This window comes from Hyaena hyaena, unplaced genomic scaffold (assembly GCF_003009895.1).
Source record: "Hyaena hyaena isolate Hyena2069 unplaced genomic scaffold, ASM300989v1 scaffold_241, whole genome shotgun sequence".
NCBI classification, from domain to species: domain Eukaryota; kingdom Metazoa; phylum Chordata; class Mammalia; order Carnivora; family Hyaenidae; genus Hyaena; species Hyaena hyaena.
In genome coordinates, this window is record NW_024080875.1 from 1,186,644 (window position 1) to 1,211,380 (window position 24,737).

Genomic DNA, 24,737 nt, shown 5'->3' on the forward strand with positions numbered 1-24,737 from the left:
CTTTGAGAGCCATATATGAATATGACTTAAATATATTGTTTATTGCTTTCAAGGAAGAAAATATTGCCATTTATATATATAAAACATTTGAAGAATTTGGGGAAAGGAGGAATTTTAGTTTCAAAATAAATTTACTGTCTATTTATAAATTATAATGTGATTTTATTCATGGAAACAACAATATATGCTACAAAAACTGATAGCAAGGTCACATGGTTATAGAAATGTAAAACATGAAATTTGGAAATTTTTTTATGTTCATCTATCACATCGCTTTTCAAATCTTGTTTTAAAGCTACTCGTCCTGTCGCGGATCTTAAAGCATTTCCCAAAGATAATATGCTTTGGGTAGAATGGACTGCTCCAAATGAATCTGTAAATAAGTATATACTTGAGTGGTGTGTATTATCAGATAAATCGCCGTGTATCCCAGAGTGGCAACAAGAAGATGGTTTTGTACAGCGCACCTATCTAAGAGGTATACCTAGCTAGGAAAAACTTAAGTTGAAATCCTTTATCTAACTCTTCAGATTTTTTTCTTTTACATGTTTTCTGCTTTATAGATGTTGTGATCTATTGAAAAGATTTTCAGTGTCTGACAGTTATAAGTTACATATAGTTTTCTATATGTGTGACTCATCAAGACACATTTAATCTTTTTTTTTTTAATTTTTTTTTTTTTTTTTTACAAATAGTTTATTGTCAAATTAGTTTCTACATAACACTCAGTGCTCATCCCCAAAGTGCCCTCCTCCATGCCCATCCCCCCCTCCCCCCCACATCCATCAGTCCTCAGTTTTTGTCAGCATTCAAGAGTCTCTCATGGTTTGCCTCTCTCCCTTTCCCCCACCATTTCCGCCCTTCTTCTCCCGCTTGTTCCTCCGTCAAGTTCCTCCTAATCCTCCTATACGTGCAAACATATGGTATTTGTCCTTCTCTGCCTGACTTATTTCGCTCAGCATAACACCCTCAAGGTCCATCCATGTTGCTACACATGGCCAGATTTCATTGTTTCTCATTGCCATGTAGTATTCCATGGTATAGATAAACCACATCTTCTTGATCCAATCATCTGTTGATGGACACTTAGGCTCTTTCCATGTTTTAGCTATTGTGGAGAGTGCTGCTATGAACATTGGGGTCCATGTGCTCCTATGCCTCAGCATTTCTGTATCCCTTGGGTAAATTCCTAGCAGTGCTATTGCTGGGTCATAAGGGAGTTCTATTAGTTTCCTGAGGAACCTCCACACTGTTTTCCAGAGGGGCTGCACCAGTTTACATTCCCACCAACAGTGCAGGAGGGTGCCCGTTTCTCCACATCCTCGCCAGCATCTCGAGTTCTCTGATTTGCTCATTTTAGCCACTCTGACTGGTGTGAGGTGGTATCTCAGTGTGGTTTTGATTTGTATTTCCCTGATGAGGGATGCTGAGCATCGTTTCATGAAGACACATTTAATCTTGCTAAACTGCAGGGTCTGTTTATGGACAAAGTGGAGTTAATAGAATCTTCTATTTGTAGTTCAGTGTTTTTATCATTAAAGGAGAACTTACAAAACTGTTAGGTAAAAGAAAATTAAGATAATCCGATCTCTGCTGGAAATTAGTTATATGGTTCTTTACCTAATTTAACTCCCTCATCCTTCAGTGTTTTCCTATAACATATGAATGACTCGTTCACCTCTTAAAGCTGTTGTGTAGGGGAAGCAGAACTAGAACAGATTTCCTTACATCTTTTAAATTGAAGTTCCAATGATACTGTAGAGCTCCAAAGTGGTAGACTGTCTGCATTTTAAGGTACAGCTTTTTTATGTGGCTTTAAAGAGAACAACTTTAAAGACAAAATACTTAGCTTGTATGTGTTTTATTTAGTAAAGAAGGATAACCATTAGAATTCAGCTATGATTAATATGACTGATCATAGAAAAGCTCTAATCAAAGACATATCTGCCATAAAATTTGTGAGCTTTGTTTATGATCTCACTGTTTGGAGTTTGAGCCCTGCATCAGGCTCTGTGTTGACAGTGTGGAGCCTGCTTGGAATTGTCTCTCCATCTCTCTGCCCCTCTCTGCCATACTGTTTCTGTCTGTCTCAAAAATACATTATAAACTTTTAAAAAATGTAATAAATGTGGTTGTCTAGTTTATCAGCCTTAGCAAAATAAAAGCAAGATGGAGCTAGAGAGAAGACACATTGGTAGTAACTGGTAGTCCGGGTAACATCATTGTGTTACAACAGAATATAAAAATTCTTCATCTTCTTAATAATATTGAGTCATCCAGAAAAAGTAAAATTTTTTTTAAGAAAGCAAAGGAGCTTTCATATATAATTTTATAGGTAATAGTTAAGGAAATAAAAGTTCTTGTTGAAAGTATAACATAACTTTCTGTTGTGGTCAGATAAAATGCTGTATAAAAAAGATTTAATTTGGAGAGATTATAAATAAAGGAGGTATTCAAGATGGCTTTTTAAATATTACTTTCTGGGGGAAATGGCACTAATTCTTTTTTTTTCCCCTGGTTTGACAAACCAGGGTCATTAATGCTTTCCCTAGCTCTTATAATAAATGGGTTATTAGGCAGTTCTCAAAGAATTAGTTAAGATGTACAAACAATGTAAGATTATAAGACCAGTGATAATTTGAGATCAATGTTTTGTAAATCCTGAATATAAATATAAGTACTTTTACTGACAATATATCTTTTAATCCACTGTATTGACAATAAAAGTAAGCTTTTACTTTCATGAAAAGCTTTATTCAGTTAAGTTTGAATCCAGTACACAAAAGACAGTGCTTACTTAAAAAGCTATAGTTTAAAAGTTCAATAGTCATGAAATCTATAATGTAAAAATAAATAATGGAATTTAGAATTTTTTGTTATGTGAAGAAAAATGCTTACTCTCCTCTTCTTTCTTCAGGGAACCTAGCAGAGAGCAAATGTTATTTGATAACAGTTACTCCAGTATATACTGATGGACCAGGAAGCCCCGAGTCTATAAAGGCATACCTTAAACAAGCTCGTAAGTGTGAACTCCTTTTTTTGAAATATGTTGAGTTTTATATCAACAAAGACATTTTTTTCTTTTTAAAATAAGAGTGTGTCTCATGATGTTCAAATAATGAAATTTTAGTAAATGCTAATGACTTCCTACATCATAATAATTTTCATTTACCAAATACTTTATTTTGTTTTAGCACCTTCCAAAGGACCTACTGTTCGGACAAAAAAGGTGGGAAAAAATGAAGCTGTCTTAGAGTGGGACCAACTTCCTGTTGATGTTCAGAATGGATTTATCCGAAATTATACTATATTTTATAGAACCATCATTGGAAATGAAACTGGTAATAAACTGTATCAGTTATTAAGAATTATTAGTTTTTTTCTTAAGCTTTTAAATGTTAAGTCTCATCTTTTTATGTTACACATCTTAAGTAGAGTATACTATTCTCAGAAAAGAGACACCTGAGAATGTACCTATTAAAGAAATCTGTGTTGTGCTTATGGGAGAATATTCCTGCAGAGATAAGAAAATTGTTTTCTGGAAAATACATTCCTTTTTAATACTTTTGCAGTGTCAAAAGCCAAATCAAGCAGAAACATCGAGTAGTTGAATAAAGAACACTTACTCATTTCTTGCAGCTGTGAATGTGGATTCCTCCCACACAGAATATACACTGTCCTCTTTGACCAGTGACACCTTGTACATGGTACGGATGGCAGCATACACAGACGAAGGTGGAAAAGATGGCCCAGAATTCACGTTTACTACACCAAAGTTTGGTAAGAAATAATGAGATTTATTCTTTTCTTCATTTTTTTTTAAACCAGACTAAATATGGACTTTGTTGATAAGCTAAAACTTTGTTAAAAGTGCATCTTTGGATCCATAGAAATAATTATTTGTAAATTATGGGTTTTGTATTGTTTATCTCATTTGGATTGTTTCTTTAAACCATCAGAACTCAGCTCTGTTATTAACTGCTTCTGACTGACTTCATCTGTACTCTAAATGCCAAAAGAATCTGTGTAGCATTCTAAACGGTTTCATCTTTCCACTGGCAAAAGTCAAATGTGGTCTCTTTTCTTCTTATTCCTTGTTGTTGGAAAGACTAGTCCAGCCTCTCAGGCTCCACTTCTATTCCTCCAGCTTAGTCTTTAACCTACTGAAATCAGGCTTCCAACCCACCAATCCACTGAAAGCTCCCTAATGTCACTCAGGGAAGACCTCTTAGTTATTATATCCAGTGCATGCTTTTTAGTCTTCTTATTTCTATACTTCTCAGCATTTGACTCATTTGGCTTTTCTATCCTTGAAACTGCCTCTTCCACTGGTTCATCTCACCTTTGTGTGGGGGGTGTGTGTGTGTGTGTGTGTGTGTGTCTGTCTGTCTGTGTGCGTATATTAACACTCTCCTGAGTCTTCTCCCTCTCTCAGATACTTCCTTCTTGGTCTTTTTTTCACTCTGCTTTTTAAAAATGGTTTGTATTTTCCAGATCACTGTTCTCAGCCCTATATTTTATTACCTGCCTATTTAAACTCTCTGTGACTTTAACCATCCTCTCTTTCTTTCCCAAATACATTTCTTTTTGTTCCCTGCCACAACCATCCAACTTTGCCAAAGTCACAAATTTACATAAGGATTGTGGACAGTTTCTTTTTTGCTTACATGAGTATTTTTTGCTTAAATGAGTTTTTTTGCTTACATGAGCCAAGTGTAAAATCCTATTGACCATGCTTTCTAATTACTACTTTCGCATGCCCTTTCATAATCTCTTTCCTTGGCCCAGTGCTTCTCATTATTTTCTCCATCTTTTTCTGTCTTTTCCCAGTGTGTAGCCCCAATCACTTTTTCTTGTTTTGACTGTTCCTCTAGCCTCCTTAAAGCAGTCTTAAGCTGCATTCTTTCTTGTTCCTACTACATTTGGAATCATTATAGAAATTACCTTATTTTATTATAATTGTATTTGTAACCCCCCACCGCCAAGTACCAACACAGTGAATGCTAAATAGTAAGTTATATTCCTTGTTATTGAATGATGGCTGAATGAGAAAATGAATCAGTGAGTGACTACATAAAATAGATAATAAAAGGGGCACCTGGGTGGCTCAGTTGGTTGGGTGTTTGACGTCAGCTCAGGTCATGCTCTCACAGTTCGTGGTTTCGAGCCCCGTGTCAGGCTCTGTGCTGACAGCTAGCTCAGAGCCTGGAGCCTGTTTCAGATTCTGTGTCTCCATCTCTGTCTGATCCTCCCCTGTTCATGCTGTCTCTCTCTCAGAAATAAACATTAAAAATTAAAAAAAAAAAAAAGATAATAAAAGATCTGGAACTTTGCTGTGATTGCCAATAATGAATATAGTTTTTGGAATAAGATTTTGTAGTGACAGGTTAATAAAATATCTAACAAGTAATATTTGAAATTGATATTTAGGTAAAAAATAAACTTTTAAAATATTTGACTAATGAAAGTGATGTTCATTAGAAGTATACACTGTATACTATATAGGCCTTTAGACTATACAGTAAAGTACAGAGCAGAAGAAAAATCACTCCTAATACCTCATCCAGAATAATATCAACATATTTGCATATCCTTCCATTATTTTCTATATTTTTTCCCCAAAATTAGATCATACTTGTTAGGATTACTTGATCATCTACTTTTTTCACTGATCTGTTTATCGTTTATGGACTTATTATGGCTTCTTCGTATGGCATGGGCCTTGCTCCCAAAGGACTTTATTTGAAGAAATACAACATAAGTAATTAAATAGAAAGGCAATTGGGCCATGTAGACAATAAACAGAGTAGAAATTTAAAGATAATTAGTAGGGGGGACTTTCATCTTCATAGATTATATAGAGGAGTGAGTAGTTGAGTCTCAGAGTTAAGATGTGGATAAATAGAAGGAGGCATCTTCGGATAGAATGAGCAAAGGCCCAAAACATGAAAACATAGTAAGTTTGGCATCAGTAATAAAAGGTTCTGCCTGAATTTGATTTGGCACCTATATGAAAACCTCAGTTTAAAGTGTGCCTGCCTCCAGTTAATTTCCGAGCATTGATCTGATTTACTGATATCTCTTAGGCTTTGTAGAATATAAAGTTACTTGTAAAGTGATATGTGTGATGCAAAGATTAGACTAAGTAAATAGTATGACTGCAGTATTACTTTTATAAATTTTTACCATAAAAGACTAATTATAAAGAGGTTGGAGGAGTTAACCAGAGACAGCCATAAGGTAAATCATTAAGAAATAGCTCCAATATAAACTGTCCACTTAGTGATTCATTGCTTAAGTAAGCCCTCTTATGCAGCCCCCAATGCGGATTGAGGATTATCTGCTAATTTAGAAATCTTAGGCTTGTTGGTTTTTAGGTGATAATACTCCTACTTCTGCCACTCCTTATACTGAAGAGTCTTGTAAATTCTTAGCTGTATACCAGATACACCCATCTTTTTGAAAATTGTAAGTAACTATTAAAAATTTTGCCTGAACTCTTTATTTTTATTCCTTATAGAGGATTCCATGTGTATTTCACTTATTACGATTGTTTTGTAATTTTTCCACTCCTGCCCAGCACTCACTCACAGATTTCAGAGATAAACGTTTGATAAGATTCTGCTGAGTGCAGATCATAAATGTAATAAATGGTTAGGTTTGAAAGTTCTAACTTTTTGGATAGTTATCTGTCCAGAAAACTGAACTAGTCATTTTATTCCCCTAACCAACATAGAGTTTATGCTTACTCTGTGGCCAGCTTACTGTGTTAGGTACAAGGGGCTAGGATATGATTTACCAAGGGGGGTCAGGTGGCAGGAAGCAATCTTTTAGTTTGAAAGGGCTATAAAAACAGGATGGTATTTCATCTTTTCAACAGCCATCTGGTTGGGGAGTTTCATTATTTCTGTTAGCACATGTGTTGACATTTATTTTCCTTCTTACCCCTTTCTGTTTTTTAGCTCAAGGAGAAATTGAAGCCATAGTTGTGCCTGTTTGCCTAGCATTTCTATTGACAACCCTTTTGGGAGTATTGTTCTGCTTTAATAAGCGAGACCTGTAAGTACCCCATTTGTATTTTTGCAGTTCTTCCCCCCAGGTTTATTGAGCTATAATTTACATGCAGTGAAATTCATTCATTTTAAGTGTATAAAGGTTTGATGAATATTTATAGCTGTGTATAGATATATAACTACCACCACAGTCAACATAGATATAATTTCTTTTACCCTAAAAAGTTTTGTCATTCTGTTTTATCACATCTCGTCTCCCTCAACCCCTAGCCCCAGGTAATCACTGATCCGCTTTCTGTGACTAGTTTTGCCTTTTCTGGATTTCATATAAATAGGTAATATGTAGTCTTTTTATAGGATGTCTTTCAATTAGCATGTTTTTGAGACTCATCCATGTTGTTGCATTTACTAATATTTTTCTATTTATTGAATAGTCTATAGTACAGATATATCAAAAACTGTTCATACATCTATTATGGAAGTTCAGGTTGTTTCTTTAATTTGGGGCTATTCTGAATAACGTTGCCATGAACGTTCAGCTGCAGATTTTTGTGTGGGCTTATCTTATTATTTATCTTGTGTAAATACCTAGTAGTGGAATTGCTGGGTAACATAGTAAGCACATATATAACTTCATAAGAAACTGTCCACCTGGTTTTCAAAGCAGACGTACCATCATGTATTGTCACCAGCACCCTGAGAGTTTTAGCTGTTACACAGTACTGTTACTTGGCACTGTCAGGGTTTTTAATTTTAGCCTCTTATTAATGTTACCTCGCTGTGGTTTTAATTGACATTTCCCTAGTAAATAGTAATGGATCTTTCCATGTGCCATTTATCTATATTCTTTTGTGATATATCTTCTGAAATATTTTGCCCTTTATCCAGTGGGTGGTTTGCTGAAATATTGAGCTGAAAGAGTTCTTTATATATCCTGGTGACCAAATTTTTGTCAAATATGTTGTGGAAGGTCTGGTCTTAAGGCTGTGGTTTCTCGTTTTCTTCACTGTGACTTTAGAAAATCCAAGTTTTTAATTTTGATGAAGTGCATGTTATCACTTTGTGATTCTTGCATTTTATGTCTTACGTAGCAAATCTAGCCTAAATCAGTGTCACAAATATGTTCTCCTTTATTTTCCTCTGTAACTTTAATCATTTTAGCCATATGTTGATGATCTTTTCAGAATTAATTTTTGTGCATGGTGTGAAGTCAGGGGATTTTTTTTTTCCCCATAGATAACCTAGTTGTTCGAGCATTAGTTATTGAAAATACTTTTTTCCCCATTGTATTGCCTAGATAGCTTTGCCAGAATCAATTGTCATTGTAAGTCTGGATTTATTTGTGGACTCTCAGTTCTCTTCCATTGATCTATACGTCTATTCATGCCAGTACCACACAGTATTCATTTTTATAGCTCTTTAAGTTTTGAGAGCATTTAGAATTCTTTTAATAGGTTGTTTTTCAAAATTATTTTGACTAGGTTATTTGGTAAGCTGATACTAATGTTTATATGAAAAGGAAACTCCTTTAAAAAAACACCTAGTACAATGCTAGTTGAGATTTTATCAACTGTATAGATCAAATTAGGGGGAAATATACAATCTGAACATGAGTTTACAACATTTGTAAGTCACATGAGTCAATCCATTAATATGTTAATTTTTTTAAAGTTTTTATTTATTTTGAGGTGGGGAGGGGCCGAAAGAGGGAAAAAATAGGATCCCAAGCAGGCTCTGTCTGCCCTGTCAGCATGGAGCCCTGTGGGGGTCTCAAACTCTTATGACTCTGAGATCATGAGCTGATCTGAAATCAGGAGTCAGATGATGCTTAACCAACTGAGCCACCCAGATGCCCCTGTTAGTTTCTCTCTATCTAGGTTTTCTTTAATTTTCTTTTGCACTGTTATGTGGTTTTCGTTGGGTGGCCTTGTGCATCTTCTGTTATATTAGTCCCAAATATTTTTTATATAACTATTAATGGCATTTTTAGAAATTTTTACTTTCTAATTGTTCATTGCTAGAAATAGAAATGCAGTTAATTTTGTTTTAGATATAAAGACCTTGTCTACTAAGACCTTGATAAATTCATTTACTCTAGTACTTGTTTGGGCCCCTAAGCATTTTCCACATACATAGTCCTGCTGCTTATGTAAACATGGTTATTCGGATGTTTATCCTTTCAGTTATTTTTATTAGATTGGTTAAGTAATAACTTTGCATTATTCTCAATTTTAAGGGAGAAAGCATCCAGTCTCTAACCATTGCATATGATGTTGGTTTTAAGTTAAGGAAGTTCTCTGTGTATGGTGAATTTTATTCATTGGTTTTTTCCCACATGTTAAACTGTCCTTGCCTTTCTTAGACTTTTCTGGATTCAGTATGTTAATTTTTGCATTTATATTTCATGAGTGATACTGGTCCTTTTTGGTGGTTTGTTCATTTACTTTTGAAATCAGGTGATACTGATTACTTCACAGAATGAAGGGCCTCCTCAAATTAATGGGGACACATTACCTTCTCTGTTTTCTAGGAGAGTTTATATAGTATTCATACTATTTCTGTTGAAGTGTTTGCTAAAATTCACAAAGATCAGTTTGAGCCTGAGATTTTCTTTGTGGGAAGAATGTTAATTTAAAAATTAAGTTGGTTAAGCTTCTGACTTAGGCTCTTAGGTTTGAGCCCCTCCCTCATCTGGCTCTGCTGACAGCTCAGAGCCTGGAGCCTGCTTGAGATGCTGTGGCCCCCCGTGTCTCTGCCCCTCCCCCACTCATGCTCTGTCTCTCTTTCAAAAATAAACATTAAAAACTTTTTAATTCAATTTATATAAAACTGAAATACATTCGGAGACATTACACGTAGATTTTATAGTTGTTTGCACAGGGGAGTCATTCTCAAGATGACTCACTTCCTGTATACTTAAACACACTTTAGGGACCTCTAACTTTGGGATAGGGACTATATTAAGGTAAATATTCTTGTGAAAAGTTACATTTATCATATTTTATCTAGTGGCTATGTGTTAGGTGGTTTTAGTTGGAAATTGAACATTTTTGCTTCTTTTGTGGTTTGGGGGGTGGTGTACCAAAGTTTTGTGACTTTGTTCCGCTTTTTTGTAGAATTTTATTTCACTTTTTTAAATTGAATACTATTTTTCATTATGACTAGATTAATCTCATCTTTGGAATTAGGGACTATTCATTGTTTATTACATGTGGTTCCACAGATACTGTATTTCTTTTCTCTCCAGAATTAAAAAACATATCTGGCCTAATGTTCCAGATCCTTCAAAGAGTCATATTGCCCAGTGGTCACCTCATACACCTCCTAGGGTAAGATAAAGTGTTTCTGACTTGTTTATACTTGGGCATTTCAGGGTACTTTTATAGAGTTGAACCAACTGAGAAGACCAAATTGAAAAGGAAATGATAAAATAGCATATTTCTATATTCCTTATTCTGTTCCCAAAACATGAAAAATACTTCACTGAACTTGCATATTGAAAACTTAATATGTAAATACTAGTATATGGTAAATAGATTTTGGATCAGATATTAAAATCAAACAGTATCAGTTTCATACTGTTGCAGTGATTTCTAGAAACCTAAATTCTTTGAACTTTTCATGTTTTCTAGTTTTTCTGTCCAGTTAGTCTGCAGCTCTGTAGTAGTGAAATACTGTTTGTACAGCAGTAGCTTATCAAAATTTAACGATTGAGGAAGCCCACTCTGATTCATACTTCTTAGAATCATTTCACAGTATCTGCAGTTGAGCTAGTTGACAGTGCTTAGTGCTACAGATTATGTCTGCACCAAATTACTGTGAAGTTTCAGAGATGCATTTCACTGTGGCTTTAACTAGAATTTGCCATATATATTTCATAGTTTCTAAATGAACCTATGCCATAGATAATACATTTTTTCTTTCTTTCTTAGCATAATTTTAATACAAAAGATCAAATGTATTCAGATGGCAATTTCACTGATGTAAGTGTTGTGGAAATAGAAGCAGCAAATGACAAAAGGCCTTTTCCAGAAGATCTGAAATCACTGGACCTATTCAAGAAGGAAAAAATCAGTACTGAAGGACACAGCAGTGGTATTGGAGGGTCTTCGTGCATGTCGTCCTCTAGGCCCAGCATTTCTAGCAGTGAGGAAAATGAGTCTGCCCAGAACACCTCAGGCACCGTCCAGTATTCCACAGTGGTGCACAGTGGCTACAGACACCAGGTTCCGTCAGTCCAAGTCTTCTCAAGATCCGAGTCCACTCAACCCTTGTTAGATTCCGAAGAGCGGCCAGAAGATCTACAGCTGGTAGATAACACAGAGAGCAGTGTTGGCAGTTTGCCCAGGCAACAGTATTTCAAACAGAACTGCAGTCAGCATGAAACCAGTCCAGATATTTCACATTTTGAAAGGTCAAAGCATGTTTCATCAGTCAATGAAGAAGATTTTGTTAGACTCAAACAGCAGATTTCAGATATTTCACAGTCCTACGGATCTGGGCAAATGAAAATGTTTCAAGAAATTTCTGTAGCAGATGCTTTTGGTCCACGTACTGAGGGACAGATAGAGAGATTTGAAACAGTTGGGATAGAGGCTGAAGTTGATGAAGGAATGCCCAAAAGCTACTTACCCCAGACTGTCAGACGAGGTGGCTACATGCCTCAGTGAGAGACTGGGTCCTGTTAAAACTTCACCAGTACCTGTAAACTAAAGCTAACTTTAACTGTTAATCTTCACTCACAGAAGATGATCATTTGCCCTTAAGGACAACAATAAACTGGCCTCCCACGTGGGCGGTTTCCCTTCCAGAATATCTGGGATTCTACTTTCAAGCACTACAAACACTGACTTCATCCTCTGAATAGCTGAATAATTTTGTGCTGTTTCAGGATGTTTGCACTGAAGAACAACAGAAAGCTTGTCTGAAATTTATAAGTTTTCTGTAGCTAGACAACAGATGGTCTTTAAGTAAACAGTGATGTACTTAGCAAAGCTCTACTGATTTTAATGAGAATAGTCACCAAATAAAGTGGCTGAGAGTGAAGGTAAAAAAAATTAGATGAGCAAGGTCTAGACCCTCTACTTCAGCTGACAGCATAAGGAGAGTGTTAGGTAGCATAACTGTATAAACCCAGTTTTTGTTGTCTGACCAAAACCAACTAAAAAACTAGTGGGCTGAATTATAATCTTGCCAACATGAAATATTAGACATTCTCTTCCATTGATGTACTGATGCCAGCTACTAAATGGAATTCTAGAGTTTTAATTTTGCAGATTAAAAAATATATTTTTGAACATTATAGAATGATAAGTAAATTTTCAAAAATTTGCTTTCTGTCATTATTCACAGTCTGTTTGAAGATCCATTTCACAAATTCAGCAGTTAAGAGTGCCCGGTTAAAAGCTAGTAATGAATGCCAAAGCATCTTAACCATTTTAAAAATTCTTTGCCTTTTTTTTGTATATATAAACATTGACCCTTTTTGTTAAAATTTTAGAGAATTTGGTTGATGAGAAGCACTTTATATCTCCAACTTAAAATGTGTTTTAATATGCTTTGCTTTTATTTTTAAGTAGGCCAAGATTGGAAGGTTTTTCTTCTAGTAGCTGTTTAAACAAACTGAGAAGACACAGGCAGTACTTAAATAAAACCCCACCCAGAACTGTATATGTTGAGGTTAATTAATATCAGAGAATACCCTGTTTTAGAGGCACTTAATGAAGAGAGAGTATTTTAACACTTGCTAGTTCTGTGATTTAGAGAGATTTTAAACCTCTTCCCAGAGAGAAGTGAGCCAGGGCTCCAGAGTTTAGCACTAACCCCACTTTCACATTTATGCCATACCCTACCCACCACATTTGACAGGAGGCAAATGGTATCAAGTAGAGTTGCAAAAAGTATGTTACGGTTTTTTATCGTACTTAAGTCACAAAAACCAGGCCCACTTAAAATGGTTTGTAGAGGTTATTCAAGAATAATAGGCTAGGAGAAGTTGGTATACATTTATAGTTGAAATCTAATTCTGCTCATTATATGTGATTCTGTTTGTAGAAATGTTATCCTTTGTATTCTTGCCTGGTATCTTTCAGACTCCTTTCACACACAGAGTCTTTATGAGACAGGGCAGATGCAACATGAGATTGGTAGAATGACGGATGAGAAGTAGATGAGGAAGACTGGGCACAGAGAAGTCACACTACAAGATAATAGCACCACCACCATTTAAGTTGGTCAAAGCCTGATCCAGATCAGGATTAGATTTATCTTGTTAAAAATCTGTCAAGAAGTTTCTATCAGTTATATTTTTCATTTCCTCCAAGTATGTAGTCATGTTATTGTCATCATGTTCAGCTATAACCTTCCTTTGCAGTGTTAGAATTTGAGTGAGTGTGAAGTTTGTACATGGGGACATGGGGGCACTTAGAAAATGTAAACTCCTAATCTGAGGGGATGAGAGTGAAGTCATCCACTATGTAAGCAACCCTGTTTGTGGAAAACTTGTATAGAAAACGGTACCGAGAGCATGCCCCCCAGCTGCAAGAGCACTTTACACATACTAAGTAGATAGTTCCTGTACAGGTAATCCATCAGGAAATATAGATGGGATTACTAATATGTGATGTACATCTTTTGCCCAGAAAGAGACAAGCATTCATGAAATTTGTTTAAAATACAAAATTACCTTCCTGAGCCATGTCTTAGGATAATTTGTTTTGAGGCATGTAAATTATATTTTAGGTAAGCAGAGAAATGGATCTGGTTTATGTCAAAATTATATATAAGTTAGTGGAGGGATTACTCTGATCTTTAGTATCCAAAAATTTACTTTAAATAATGCTGGCGTGTCAGAAAACAGCCTCTCTGTAGACAAAACTAATACACTGCTACTGATGCCTTCATACAGGATTAAAAAATAAGCATATATGCCACAAGTATTGTTGTAATCTGTTACTGGTGGGTTGGTACCCTACCCCAATTCCGTATGAAGACATGAGTAACTGTCTTCAAACTTCAAAGCCAGTACTGATCAGTCACAGCACTCAAGAACATGCCCAATGTGTAAGTAGACGGGGGGGGGCGGGGGATCACCATTCATATATTCCGTGTTCACATCTTTCTCTACCGAGGTTGTTCATTTAATTGCAACTTTACACATGAAGCTTTCTGGTCTTCCTAGCTTACTGTGAAGTTAAAAGGTAATGAAGTAGAAATATACTTGTAAAACATTTATGAAAGCTCATCCTTAAAGTAGAACATCTAAAATATCTTCAGAAGTAGAAATCTGTTTTTTAAAAATAGTTATTTTCTATCCATGTAGTTAACTAGTTAAGATCATGACATAAATAATCCTGTTGTACAGCTCCCTAAAATATTTCTTTTAACTGGCATGCATTGACCAATCATAAATCAAGTGGGGGAGCTCTTCCTCCATTCTGTTATATTCCACATCATTCTCCTATGTTTGGTTTTAAGAACAAATTCTTAAACCATACACCTCTGTTGTTTTGTTGAAATGGGTAAAATGTCAATATACAAGCTACGTAAAAATTTTAAAGTTCAATTATTAAAAATTGCTGGGATAGCTTTCTGTTACAGGTGGTATTGTATTGCCCAAGTGAGATTACTTTAAAAAAATTTACTGCACTTTTCTATAACTTGAGAATATGGAGCCATAAAATGGCAAGCTATTTGTTTAACCTAAAATTGGTCATGGTCAGGACACCTGACTGGCTCAGAAGAGCATGTGACTCTTTACGGGTCATGGGTTCAAGCAAGCCCTCTGTTGAGAGCAGACATAAGGGGAAAAAAATCTTTGAAATCCATGACAGTGACCAATTTTATTTTTTAAAGAAGGTATAAAGAAGCAACTGGTCTTTGACAGCAGTTATTTGCAGAATATTTATAAACAGTTCAGATGTAAGTCAAAAGAACTTTCTAGAGCCAAATGTACTGTCTTTTGGATTGATCTTTTTTGTTTTGTATGTGCTATTACACATTAGTGTGATATTCTATGCGTATCATTAAAAAGGAAAAGGCAGCAACCCAGGATGAGCTCTTCTGTTATCCATTTGTTTCTAATTTTTTACGAGTTTTTTGCGCTCAGCAGCTCCTTCAAATGGGGTTAGTTTAACTTCATTACTAAGTGCTTTAAAGTTGATGATGAAAATGTACTGAAGACCAGTGGTGATAGATGTTCTACGTTTTTTATCCCGTAAGACCAGTTTTGTCTGAATGGTAACTACATGTTTCAGATGGTGTAACATGAATACTAAAATGTGATATCAAATGGTTAAAGGCAGGTATTTGAAAATTCCTTAGTCTTAATATATGTTTATTGAATATACTCTAAGTAAGTGTGCAATTTGCTAGTACTACATACAGTGTATCCTCTTTGTACCCTAGCATTAGGTGTGTATCTTCTTCGTATCCTCGCTCTGTCCCTTTTACTTGTAAGTGCAATCCTCTCAAGTTCAATTCCTCTTTTACCCCTACCTAGTCTACCTTCATGTAGAAGGCTTGTCTAGAGAGAGTATTGTAAGTATTTTTACCTCTACGGTGAATTGCATGTGCTAATTGTTACCATAGCTATGGGTCTTATGTTGACATAACTCTAAATGTTATTGTAAACGTTCCCTATGTATCAGCTCTAATCCTTTAAGTAAATTTAAGAAATAAATTCTTGTTTAAATTTTTTTGTATGTGTATAATCACTACAGTTTGATGTCATTACACATAATGTTTGAGATAACCGTATTTGTCACTACTGCCCTTGGGTCTCAGTGTAAACTAGATGTCTTCAGAGGGTTCTGTGGCTCTTTAAATGTTCATTTGCATAATGGAATAGGTTTTAGAAGAAAATCGACACACTGTCTTGGTCTTAACACAGAATGGACTGATTATAAATCTGGAAAACTGGTAAATTAATTTGCCAAAATCACTTCTGGGATTGCAACATCCTACCACCTCCCAGTGGATTTGTTTTCTATTAGGGTGCCAAGGGACCAACCAAGTACGGTGGTAATGTGCCATCTAGTGGCCAGTTTGTAACCACACTGCTGGAGTGAGGCTTGAAGCCATCTGAGTGTAGTATGTGAAACTAAGTCAACAGTTCCACTGGAAGAAAATCTGGACTATTAGATTTGCACATCTTTTACCTGTTACCTGTATCCTTTCACGTACATATGACAAATTAGAGAAAGAATATCTGGGCTCTGGGCTAAGTGTCCCTTTGTTTAAAATCCTTCATTTGGCTCTACCAGGCTCAGCCTGACTTCTTTGCGGTACCTTTTGTCTTACCCTAATTTATATTACACATCCAATACATTGTGCTTCCAGAAGGAGTTCCCTCAAAGCATTGTTTCCCTAGCCCAGAGGCAGAAAACAACTTTAGCTTTTGGTTTAAGCCTTTTTCTCTTTAAAGGTTATCTAAAACACTCCTTCCAATTCCAAAATACAAATCTAAAACTTAGCAGAAACACTTTTACATACAAGTTAAGTCCAATGCTTTAGTCCAGTTAATGTGAGTAAGCAGAAGAGCAGGATGGAAGCAGAGCAGAGGCAGAAAAGGAAGAGAGTGCAGGGAAGCAGAGGGAAGCACAGACCATCAAATCCAGGGCAACAGCCCTGTTCCCATTGCTGCTGGGTTTCTCAACAGCTTAAAATGTTTCTATGTCCACTGAGGAGAAAAATCTGTCTTTAAATTCAAAGTTCAACGCTTATCTTCATAGGTATTCTCGCCAACTGCTATGGATTTTAAAGAGATGGCATGGCATAGCTCAGTTTCAGAAATCTGTGGACATTCAAAATCTGATTTTTACATTTATTCTTTGTCACTATGGTTATGTTTTTTAACATGTCAGAAAAGTCTAACTGGAAGGGTATCATTCCTGAATGTTTTTTAGTGAGAATTCTCTCGCACTTATATGGGATTTATGTATCCACTTACACATTTGTATGAAATTGGAATCTTACTGGGATAACGTGAAATATGTAGTGGGAATCCTTACACACAATAATAAGAGGGGGACAAAAACCTACCTCAGATGAAGTGTCTCTCCCACTGCCTCATCATCAAGGGCTGTGAACAATCCTTTAGAGACCGAGTAGGCAGAGTAACCCAGCCATCAGTTTTTCCCCAAGAGACTGCCTTTGGACTCAGACTGGACACCCTTTGCTACAACAATCTTAATGAATGGGTTCATGCTACAACCAGGAGTACACATCTGGATCCTGTTCCTATAGGAAACTTTTCCATGAAGTTTTAGCTGAATTCAGGAGACGCCTGGTGTCTAGTTTTTAAATGAATGAATATAAATTTCTCTGGAACTGGTCCTACAGGCTTCCAGGAAAGGGACCAGGTCTTTAAATGAGTGACGTAAAAGAATATTTAAATAAAAAGGCACTCAAAGGCACTTAGATTCTCACAACAGAAAACCTAATTCTGTGTGAGCATTCAAAGAATGAAAGGGCAGCCACTCTTTACCCAGTCAGTTTGGATTTGACCCTATCTTCAGTCTAGACTTACAACACCTAGGCTATTCGGCTGACATCAGCGCCTTGAAAACGACCCATGAGAAAATCAAACTAACACATTTACAATTTTGATTACAAGTTTTTGGCTGCTCCTGTTGCTGGGGTGCACATTCTCTGCATGCCCATCTCTCATCACCTACTGGGCCACAGGCTGCTGCAGGTGTATAAAGGTGATCAAATACATACATACATGAGTTATTAAGTCCTTAAAAATTCTTACAAGTGAAGGGGCGCCTGGGTGGCTCAGTCAGTTAAACGTCTGACTTTGGCTCAGGTCATGACCTTACGGATTATCATGGGTTTGGGCCCCATGTCGGGCTCTTGGCTGACAGGTCAGAGCCTGGAGCCTGCTTGGGATTCTGTGTCTCTCTCTTTCTGCCCCTCACACGTGCTCTCTCAAAAATAAATAACCAAAAAAAAAATGTACAAGGTAAGTATCAACATTATTGACAGACACAGGTTTAACAACTTGCTCAGGGTCATATGCTAGACAAGTAGCAGAATGGGGTCCCAACCTGACCCCAAAGCCCCTATCCTTTGCTGTGTATACCACTGTGCCCAAATACTTTTAGGGAAAACCTTGATGATCAGCATGCCCATGGTTGGCTTGCACAATGACTCACTTGTTTCCTAAACCTTATTAGCTCTTCTGAGTTTCTCTCCCCTTTCTTCACCCCTACCCTCCCTATCACCATCTATTGCCCTGAAGCTTCCCCCTCCCCAGCCCTGACCCCAGAGCAGTGTTTCTCAATCTCTTACACCCTCATGTGAGTTAGCTCTGAAGCCAGCCTTCACCACCCGTGCCCCCACCCCAGCTCATGGATTTGCTCTAAACCCATGCAGCAGTACATAAAAGGGAAGTAACTGTACTGGGATTTAAATAAAAGCTTATGAAATGAAACCAAATGAAACAAATGGGAGGTACATGTGTCCCTCTTCTTTCCTCAACAGAATGCGTTTTAACAAAACTCCTACAGTCTCATTTGGCCAAAGGAAAGGTCATCCAATGGCCCCGTGCAGTTAGTGACAAGAGGAGGCAGTACACCTTTCCTGGGTGCTCAGATCACTCTTCTGTCCCAGGCCATTCTGCTACAGACTGCCCACATTAGCCACCATGTGCACATAACCATCCCCGTTTGTCCACCTCTGGGGCCTCTCCTTCAGAGTGGCTTCCAGCTGCTCCCACCCATCTCCTGCCAACCCACTAGGAGGCAGCACTGGCCACCCATTCTGACCCTGTGGCCAACATTTGCTTTTCCGGCTCCATCGTCTTTATCTGGTCCTGCTGTGCTTCTCTTTCCAGCCTCATGTAGGCTCCTCTCTAGATATATACTCTTCAATCGCTGGAATGCACTCTTTTCTCTTACCTTCCACCCTGCGCAGGTGATTTCTTCTAAAATGTTCTCCTTGCTTAGCCAGAAAACTCTTCTTAGTGAAGAAGAGACTCAAATGGATCCTTCTGAGTGAGACCGTTTGTTCTTCTCCTCTTTCTCCCCAGACTTAAGGGCCTTCTGTGTCCTGAGACCACACTGATGGCCAGTGTTTGTCTCTCTCTGACTTAGGAGCCACACCCCCTGGAGGAAGGTTCCCAAAAACTCAAGAAAAATTAAAACCAGGATGGATCCCTGCAGAACATCTTGTTCTATCTCCTCATTCCACAGACAAGGACCATGAGAAAACAGACAAATGAATGTTCCCACACTGTAAGAAGGAAAAACTCAATTTGGAGGGATTAAGGCAGAAAAGGCAGAGCACTGTCCCCAGAAGTTATTTTCTGGAGAGGAAGATGAAATAAACACTTAGGATTAGCCTGAGCCTTAAAAAAGAGGAAGTGGGGGTTGGGTAAACCAGGTTCTTAGTTACCTCAGGGCTGGAATATAGGGCAGCCCCAAATACAGAGTGATCTCCCTATTTTTCAGTGAGAAGATCTAAAGAAAAATTTTTAATACGAATGTATACATTTTATAAATATTGATTAAACAGCTAGATGTCTACCTACAGTTGCTATTTTAAATGAGACAATACCCAAAATAGGAATATAAAATATTTTTTCACTCATACTTATGAATTAACTCTATCTACATCTTTGCATGCTCATAGATAACAGGGGTTTTCCTTGTCCTCAACAGTAAATCTTTGTGAGTCATCAGCACAGTTTTCCAGAGCTCATCCTTGTTACTTCCACATGGTGGTCTGAGACACAGCATGATGAAGCTGTCACTGGAAAACAGTTGGCTATGTCTTACGTGTCCACTTGTGTAATACTAACAGTCACCCAATTATCCCAGCTGTGCATATGTATCAGTCTCATAAGGGAGCTACTTACCATTAGCTTTTTAAAAGGGTCTTTAAAAAACTTACTTAAATTGATACCAAATATATTTAATAGTGAGACCATACCACAGGAGTAATTCCTCAATCTCTGGGGTTTGCTTCTGGCTCCTTTTCTGGCAGTCCTTCTGGTGATCTCCACCAAAACTTCCAAACTAAGCATGACTGAAGTCATTTTGGTGAACGGGTCCTTCCAAAACACTCTTTATTTTCAAAGTAATTTGAGAGAGAATAATTTGAGAGACACTTTTCTGGGAAATGATTTTAGGGAAAACACTCATTTTATATTCAGGCAAAAATCTGTTCATCAGGCACGTCTTCCTGGAAGAAAAGAACTTTCTATAAAACTCCAAAGAAGTTAGGGACATGGACAAGTTAAAGGAGAGGGATATGTATATGTACACTGTTCTCAAGGTAATGCTGCTCTGGGTCAGATTTGACTATAATTCTTTGTGTCATATGAGATTTAAACTTCAAAGCCGGACAAAAGGAATTCTGTTGACCTCTCCTGCACCCAGATGTTACCGTGGGCCCCACTTCCAGCCGACAGCCAAAGTGCGATTTTCTCAAGCAATCAGAGACCCTTGTTGTCATATCTCCACTACTTCCAGGCTGGTCACAGTCAAAGTGATCTTCAATCCGCAGCCACACGTGAGGGAGAGATTATCCTGCACTTTTTCTACTCCTAGGACAGGAGCAGGAATACCTTCTAACCTCAGTTAGAAGAAGGTTCAAGAGAGATACCTACTTGCAACCTTTTTTACTGAATTTGAAGCAAAATTTGAACAGGATTCTCTCTTCTCCAACAGAATCATGGAAATCAAACCAGCCTCATTTCCAAGCAACAAAGCTCTATGCAAACAATTCTGCAGGTGAGAGTCTCTCCCGATCCCATAATCCAAGTATCGGGATTTCATGATATCAGATACCTCCCTAGGGCCTCCCACAGCACAAAGAGAATAGCTAGAAATAAACGGAGCAGGAAAGACAGGAGCTTGGTGACAGGGCTAGGGCTAAAATGAGGCCATCCTGAGACTCAGGACACATAAGTAAAAGAGGCACTCATAACCCTGGGCTTGAAGAGGTGCCTCCCTTGTCCCTGCCTTGCTTGGTAGCTCTGGGCTTTCTGTCATCACATGAGACTGGGAGCATTTCAGACTTCCCAACTGGGCAAGCAAAATGACTGTGAAAAGATTATTCTAGCACTTGACTGAAGAATGGACAAGAGAGGGTAAACCCTGGGATGGAAACGGTTTTGGAAAATTTTATTGATGCTGATGAAGACTGACAGGGGCTTAGTTCTGGACAACAACAGGAAAGCAAAGACAGCTCATGAAACATCCCAGAAGCCACACTATACATCAGGAAAGGAAGTATACCTGGGTAAATGAGCCAAGGAGGTGAGGGACAGACTACACTCCTTTTAATGCTGTGGATGAGGTGTCTAAAGGGAAACATACTACAGATAATGAGGGAAGCCTAAGGCGCTAGGTCTCGGGCTTATGGCACCAAGCCCTGTCCCCCCTCTGTAGTTCTGGCAGGTTTCTGTCTTGGGGAGGCAAGTTTTTTATTTCAGGGGCTCTGAAATATCTCTGGCGGTGCCCACTAGTTGGGGAGGGTGAAACCAACAGGAAGGAAGGGTTTCCTGGGTGTGACTAGATAGGGAACTTCACAAAGGTGAGGTGACATTTCAGTTTCACCCAAGGATGTCTCTAGGCAACCACTAATGGCAAAGAGCTAACAAAAATCTCACTTACTTTTTTAAGACAATTGTAGTCAATAACCTTGACTAATCAATATCTGCCTTTATTCCTCCTTCCTATGTTCCATCATCAACTGCCTAACCTTCGAGAACACTGCTATGAGACTGCAGGCCTCATCTGAAGTTGTTTGTGGAAAGCGTCAAGGAAGATGGTAGTGACAGGAGACAGGAAAATGTGGAACTTCTGCCCAGCTGCTCCCCAGGCTTTCAGTAACAGCCAGGTTCACACCACACCCAAATTTAGCCATCCCCAGTTACACAGATAGACCCACACAAAAATGAACAAACGATGTAAGATCCATTAGAATCGGAATGGGCTTTAGAGGCACACTAATTTGTACCACTTCTCTGACCCTCATTTACCTTATCTATAAAAATAAGCATACACCAACCAACTGGACAACCTATGAGACATGGATAAGTCCCTAGAAACATACAAGCTACGAAGACCAAATCATAAATAGAAAATCTTAACAGACTGATTCGTACTAAGATTGAGTCAGTAATCAAAAATCTCCCAAAACACTCAAGTCCAGGGCCTATGGCTTCCCAAGTAAGTCCTATCAGTCATTCAAAGATTTAATACCAATCCTTCTCAAACTCTTTCAAAAAAATAGAAGAGGATGGAGCACTTCCAACCTTATTTCATTAGGCCAGTATGACCCTAAAACCAAAACTGTATGACATTACAAGAAAATTATAGGCCAATGTCCCTGATGAACATAGATACAAAAATCCCCCACAAGCTTACAGCCATGCCACCTTGAATGAGCCCATGCTTATCTGATCTTGGAAGCTAAACAGAATCAGGCCTGGTTAGTACTTGAATGGGAGAAATGGTGAATTAGTATATTAAGAGGAATTTAAATAAAAACTTTTTAAACATCTTCAATAAAATATTACCAAACTGAACTTAATAATACACTATAAAATCATACACCATGATGGAGTGGGACTTATTCCAGAGATACCAGGAAGGATCAATATTTTGACAAAAGTCAACATCCGCTTATAAGAAACTCTCAATAAGTAGGAACAGAGGGGACATACCTCAATATAATTAAGGCCATATATGACAAGTCCCCAGCAAATATCTTACTCAATAGTGAAAATCTGAAAGGTTTTTTTTCCTTTAGGAGTAAGGCAAGGATGTCACTCTTGCCATTTTTATTCAACAAAGTACTGGAAGTCCTAGCCAGAGCAATTAGGCAAGAAAAAGAGATAAAAGGCATTCAAATCAGAATGGAAGAAGAAAACTCTTCTTCTATTCTAAGAAAAACTCTTAGAATAAACAAATTGAGTAAGACTACAGTATACAAAAATCAAACTAAAAAATCTGTTCCATGCCTCTACACTAATAACAAACTAGAGAGAAATTAAGAAAATAATCCCATTTACAATTGCTATAAATAAATTTAATCAAAGAGGTGGGAGACCTGTGCTCTGAAAACTTTAAGACACGGACGAAAGATACTGAAGACACAAATATATAGAAAGATATTCGATGCTCATGGATTGGAAGAACATTGTCAAAATGTCCATACTAAGAAGGGTCCAAGATGGAAGTGTAACAAGACCCCAACCTCCTCCAATGGACTCGCCTAATCTACAAGTATACAGAGCAACTTCTCTCGAAGAACTCAGGGCTGAATGAACAGCTTCTGCACAACAAAGGACAGAGGGACCCTATAGAGAACAGCAGGAGACATGGGGACACAATAATGACAGGACCCCCAGCCCAATACCATGAAGTACAGTAGGGAGGGATATTATTGAGGGGCCCCCACACAGATTCATCTGGCCTGGAGCACAGCAAACAAACAAAAACATCTGTTTAAAGGGCAAGCAGGCTGTAAGTGAAAGAAACCTGTTTACCAACCCTGGATCGTCCCCTAAATTGTGGGAGAGCTGCTGCAACTTTCTTCAGAGTTGGAGGTGCAGGTGAGCATACTGTTTACATTTCCCCTCCCCCTTGACAGTGCAGATGGAAGCAAGGTCCAGGCACTCTAGCTGGCTTTCTGCCTTAGTGAGCCTTGGTTGCTTAGCCCATACCAGCCCCAGCCATCTCCTCAAGGCAACACTGTCACCCATGCCACCTGACCGATGGCCGTCCCACTAAGGCTGCCCTGGTGCAGCACACAGTGGGAAATCTTCAGCCTACACACACTAGAACTCCTCCATCTTCCCAGGTGTCCCTTGCAAAAAGGGCCCCAGCCAGTTCCTGACACAGCTCCAGCCATCCTTCCACAGTGGGCCTGACATGGAGCACCTGGGATCTGCCAGGCCACACCCATTTCAGCTCCAGCCATCCCAACATGACACCCCCTATGAGAAGCTCTTGGTGCAGCTCCAGTCATCCCCGAAGGGTGACCCCAGCATGGAGAGACCCAGGACCCTAGCCCACACCTGCTTAGATCCAGCCAATCAACCAAAGCTGCCAGGCATATGCAGCCTACACAAGGGATTCCTACACAAGTCCTGTTTGCCTTCAAGACAAACAGGCAGATGTTTCACCTATTTCATAGGAACAAAGTCAAACAAAATGAAAAGACAGAAATATGCCACAAACAAAAGAACACAAAACTTCAGAAAAAGAACTAAACGAAATGGAGAGAAATAATCTACCTGATAAAGAGTTCAAAGTATGGTCATAAAGATACTTGCTCACCTTGAGAGAAGAGTGGATGAACTCAGTGAGAACATCAAAAAAGGCCCTGAAAGGGGTGCCTGGGTGGCTCAGTCGGTTAAGCGTCTGACTTCAGCTCAGGTTATGATCTCACGGTTCTTGAGTTCGAGCCCTGCATCAGGTTCTGTGCTGACAGCTAGCTCAGAGCCTGGGGCCTGCTTCAGTATCTCCCTCTCTCTCTGCCCCTCCCCTGCTCATGCTCTTTCTCTCTCTCTCAGCAATAAACTTTAAAAATATTTTTGTTAAAGGCTCAGAAAATATAAAAAAGAACCAGCCAGTGTTAAAGAATAAAATAACTGAAATGAAGAAATACACTAAAAGGAATCAACAGCAGATTAGAAAATGCATAACAGATGAGTATTCTGGAAAACAGGGAAGAGTGGAAAGCACCCAAGCTGAATGATAAAAA

The 24,737-nt window shown here is 38.1% G+C and overlaps 1 protein-coding gene across 4 annotated transcripts in view; it reads left to right on the forward strand.

Moving 5' to 3' along the window:
• IL6ST (interleukin 6 signal transducer) overlaps nucleotides 1-15,709 on the forward strand; it is a 55,553-nt gene extending 39,844 nt beyond the window's left edge. For all 4 annotated transcript variants that reach the window (XM_039244514.1, XM_039244513.1, XM_039244515.1 and 1 more), the window contains 7 exons: nucleotides 296-478; nucleotides 2,918-3,019; nucleotides 3,195-3,341; nucleotides 3,640-3,780; nucleotides 6,963-7,059; nucleotides 10,261-10,342; nucleotides 10,946-15,709. In XM_039244514.1, the coding sequence (XP_039100445.1) occupies nucleotides 296-478; nucleotides 2,918-3,019; nucleotides 3,195-3,341; nucleotides 3,640-3,780; nucleotides 6,963-7,059; nucleotides 10,261-10,342; nucleotides 10,946-11,683 (1,490 nt within the window). In that variant the 3' untranslated portion in view covers nucleotides 11,684-15,709. The remainder of the gene's footprint in view (nucleotides 1-295; nucleotides 479-2,917; nucleotides 3,020-3,194; nucleotides 3,342-3,639; nucleotides 3,781-6,962; nucleotides 7,060-10,260; nucleotides 10,343-10,945) is intronic.
• Nucleotides 15,710-24,737: the final 9,028 nt, after the last annotated feature.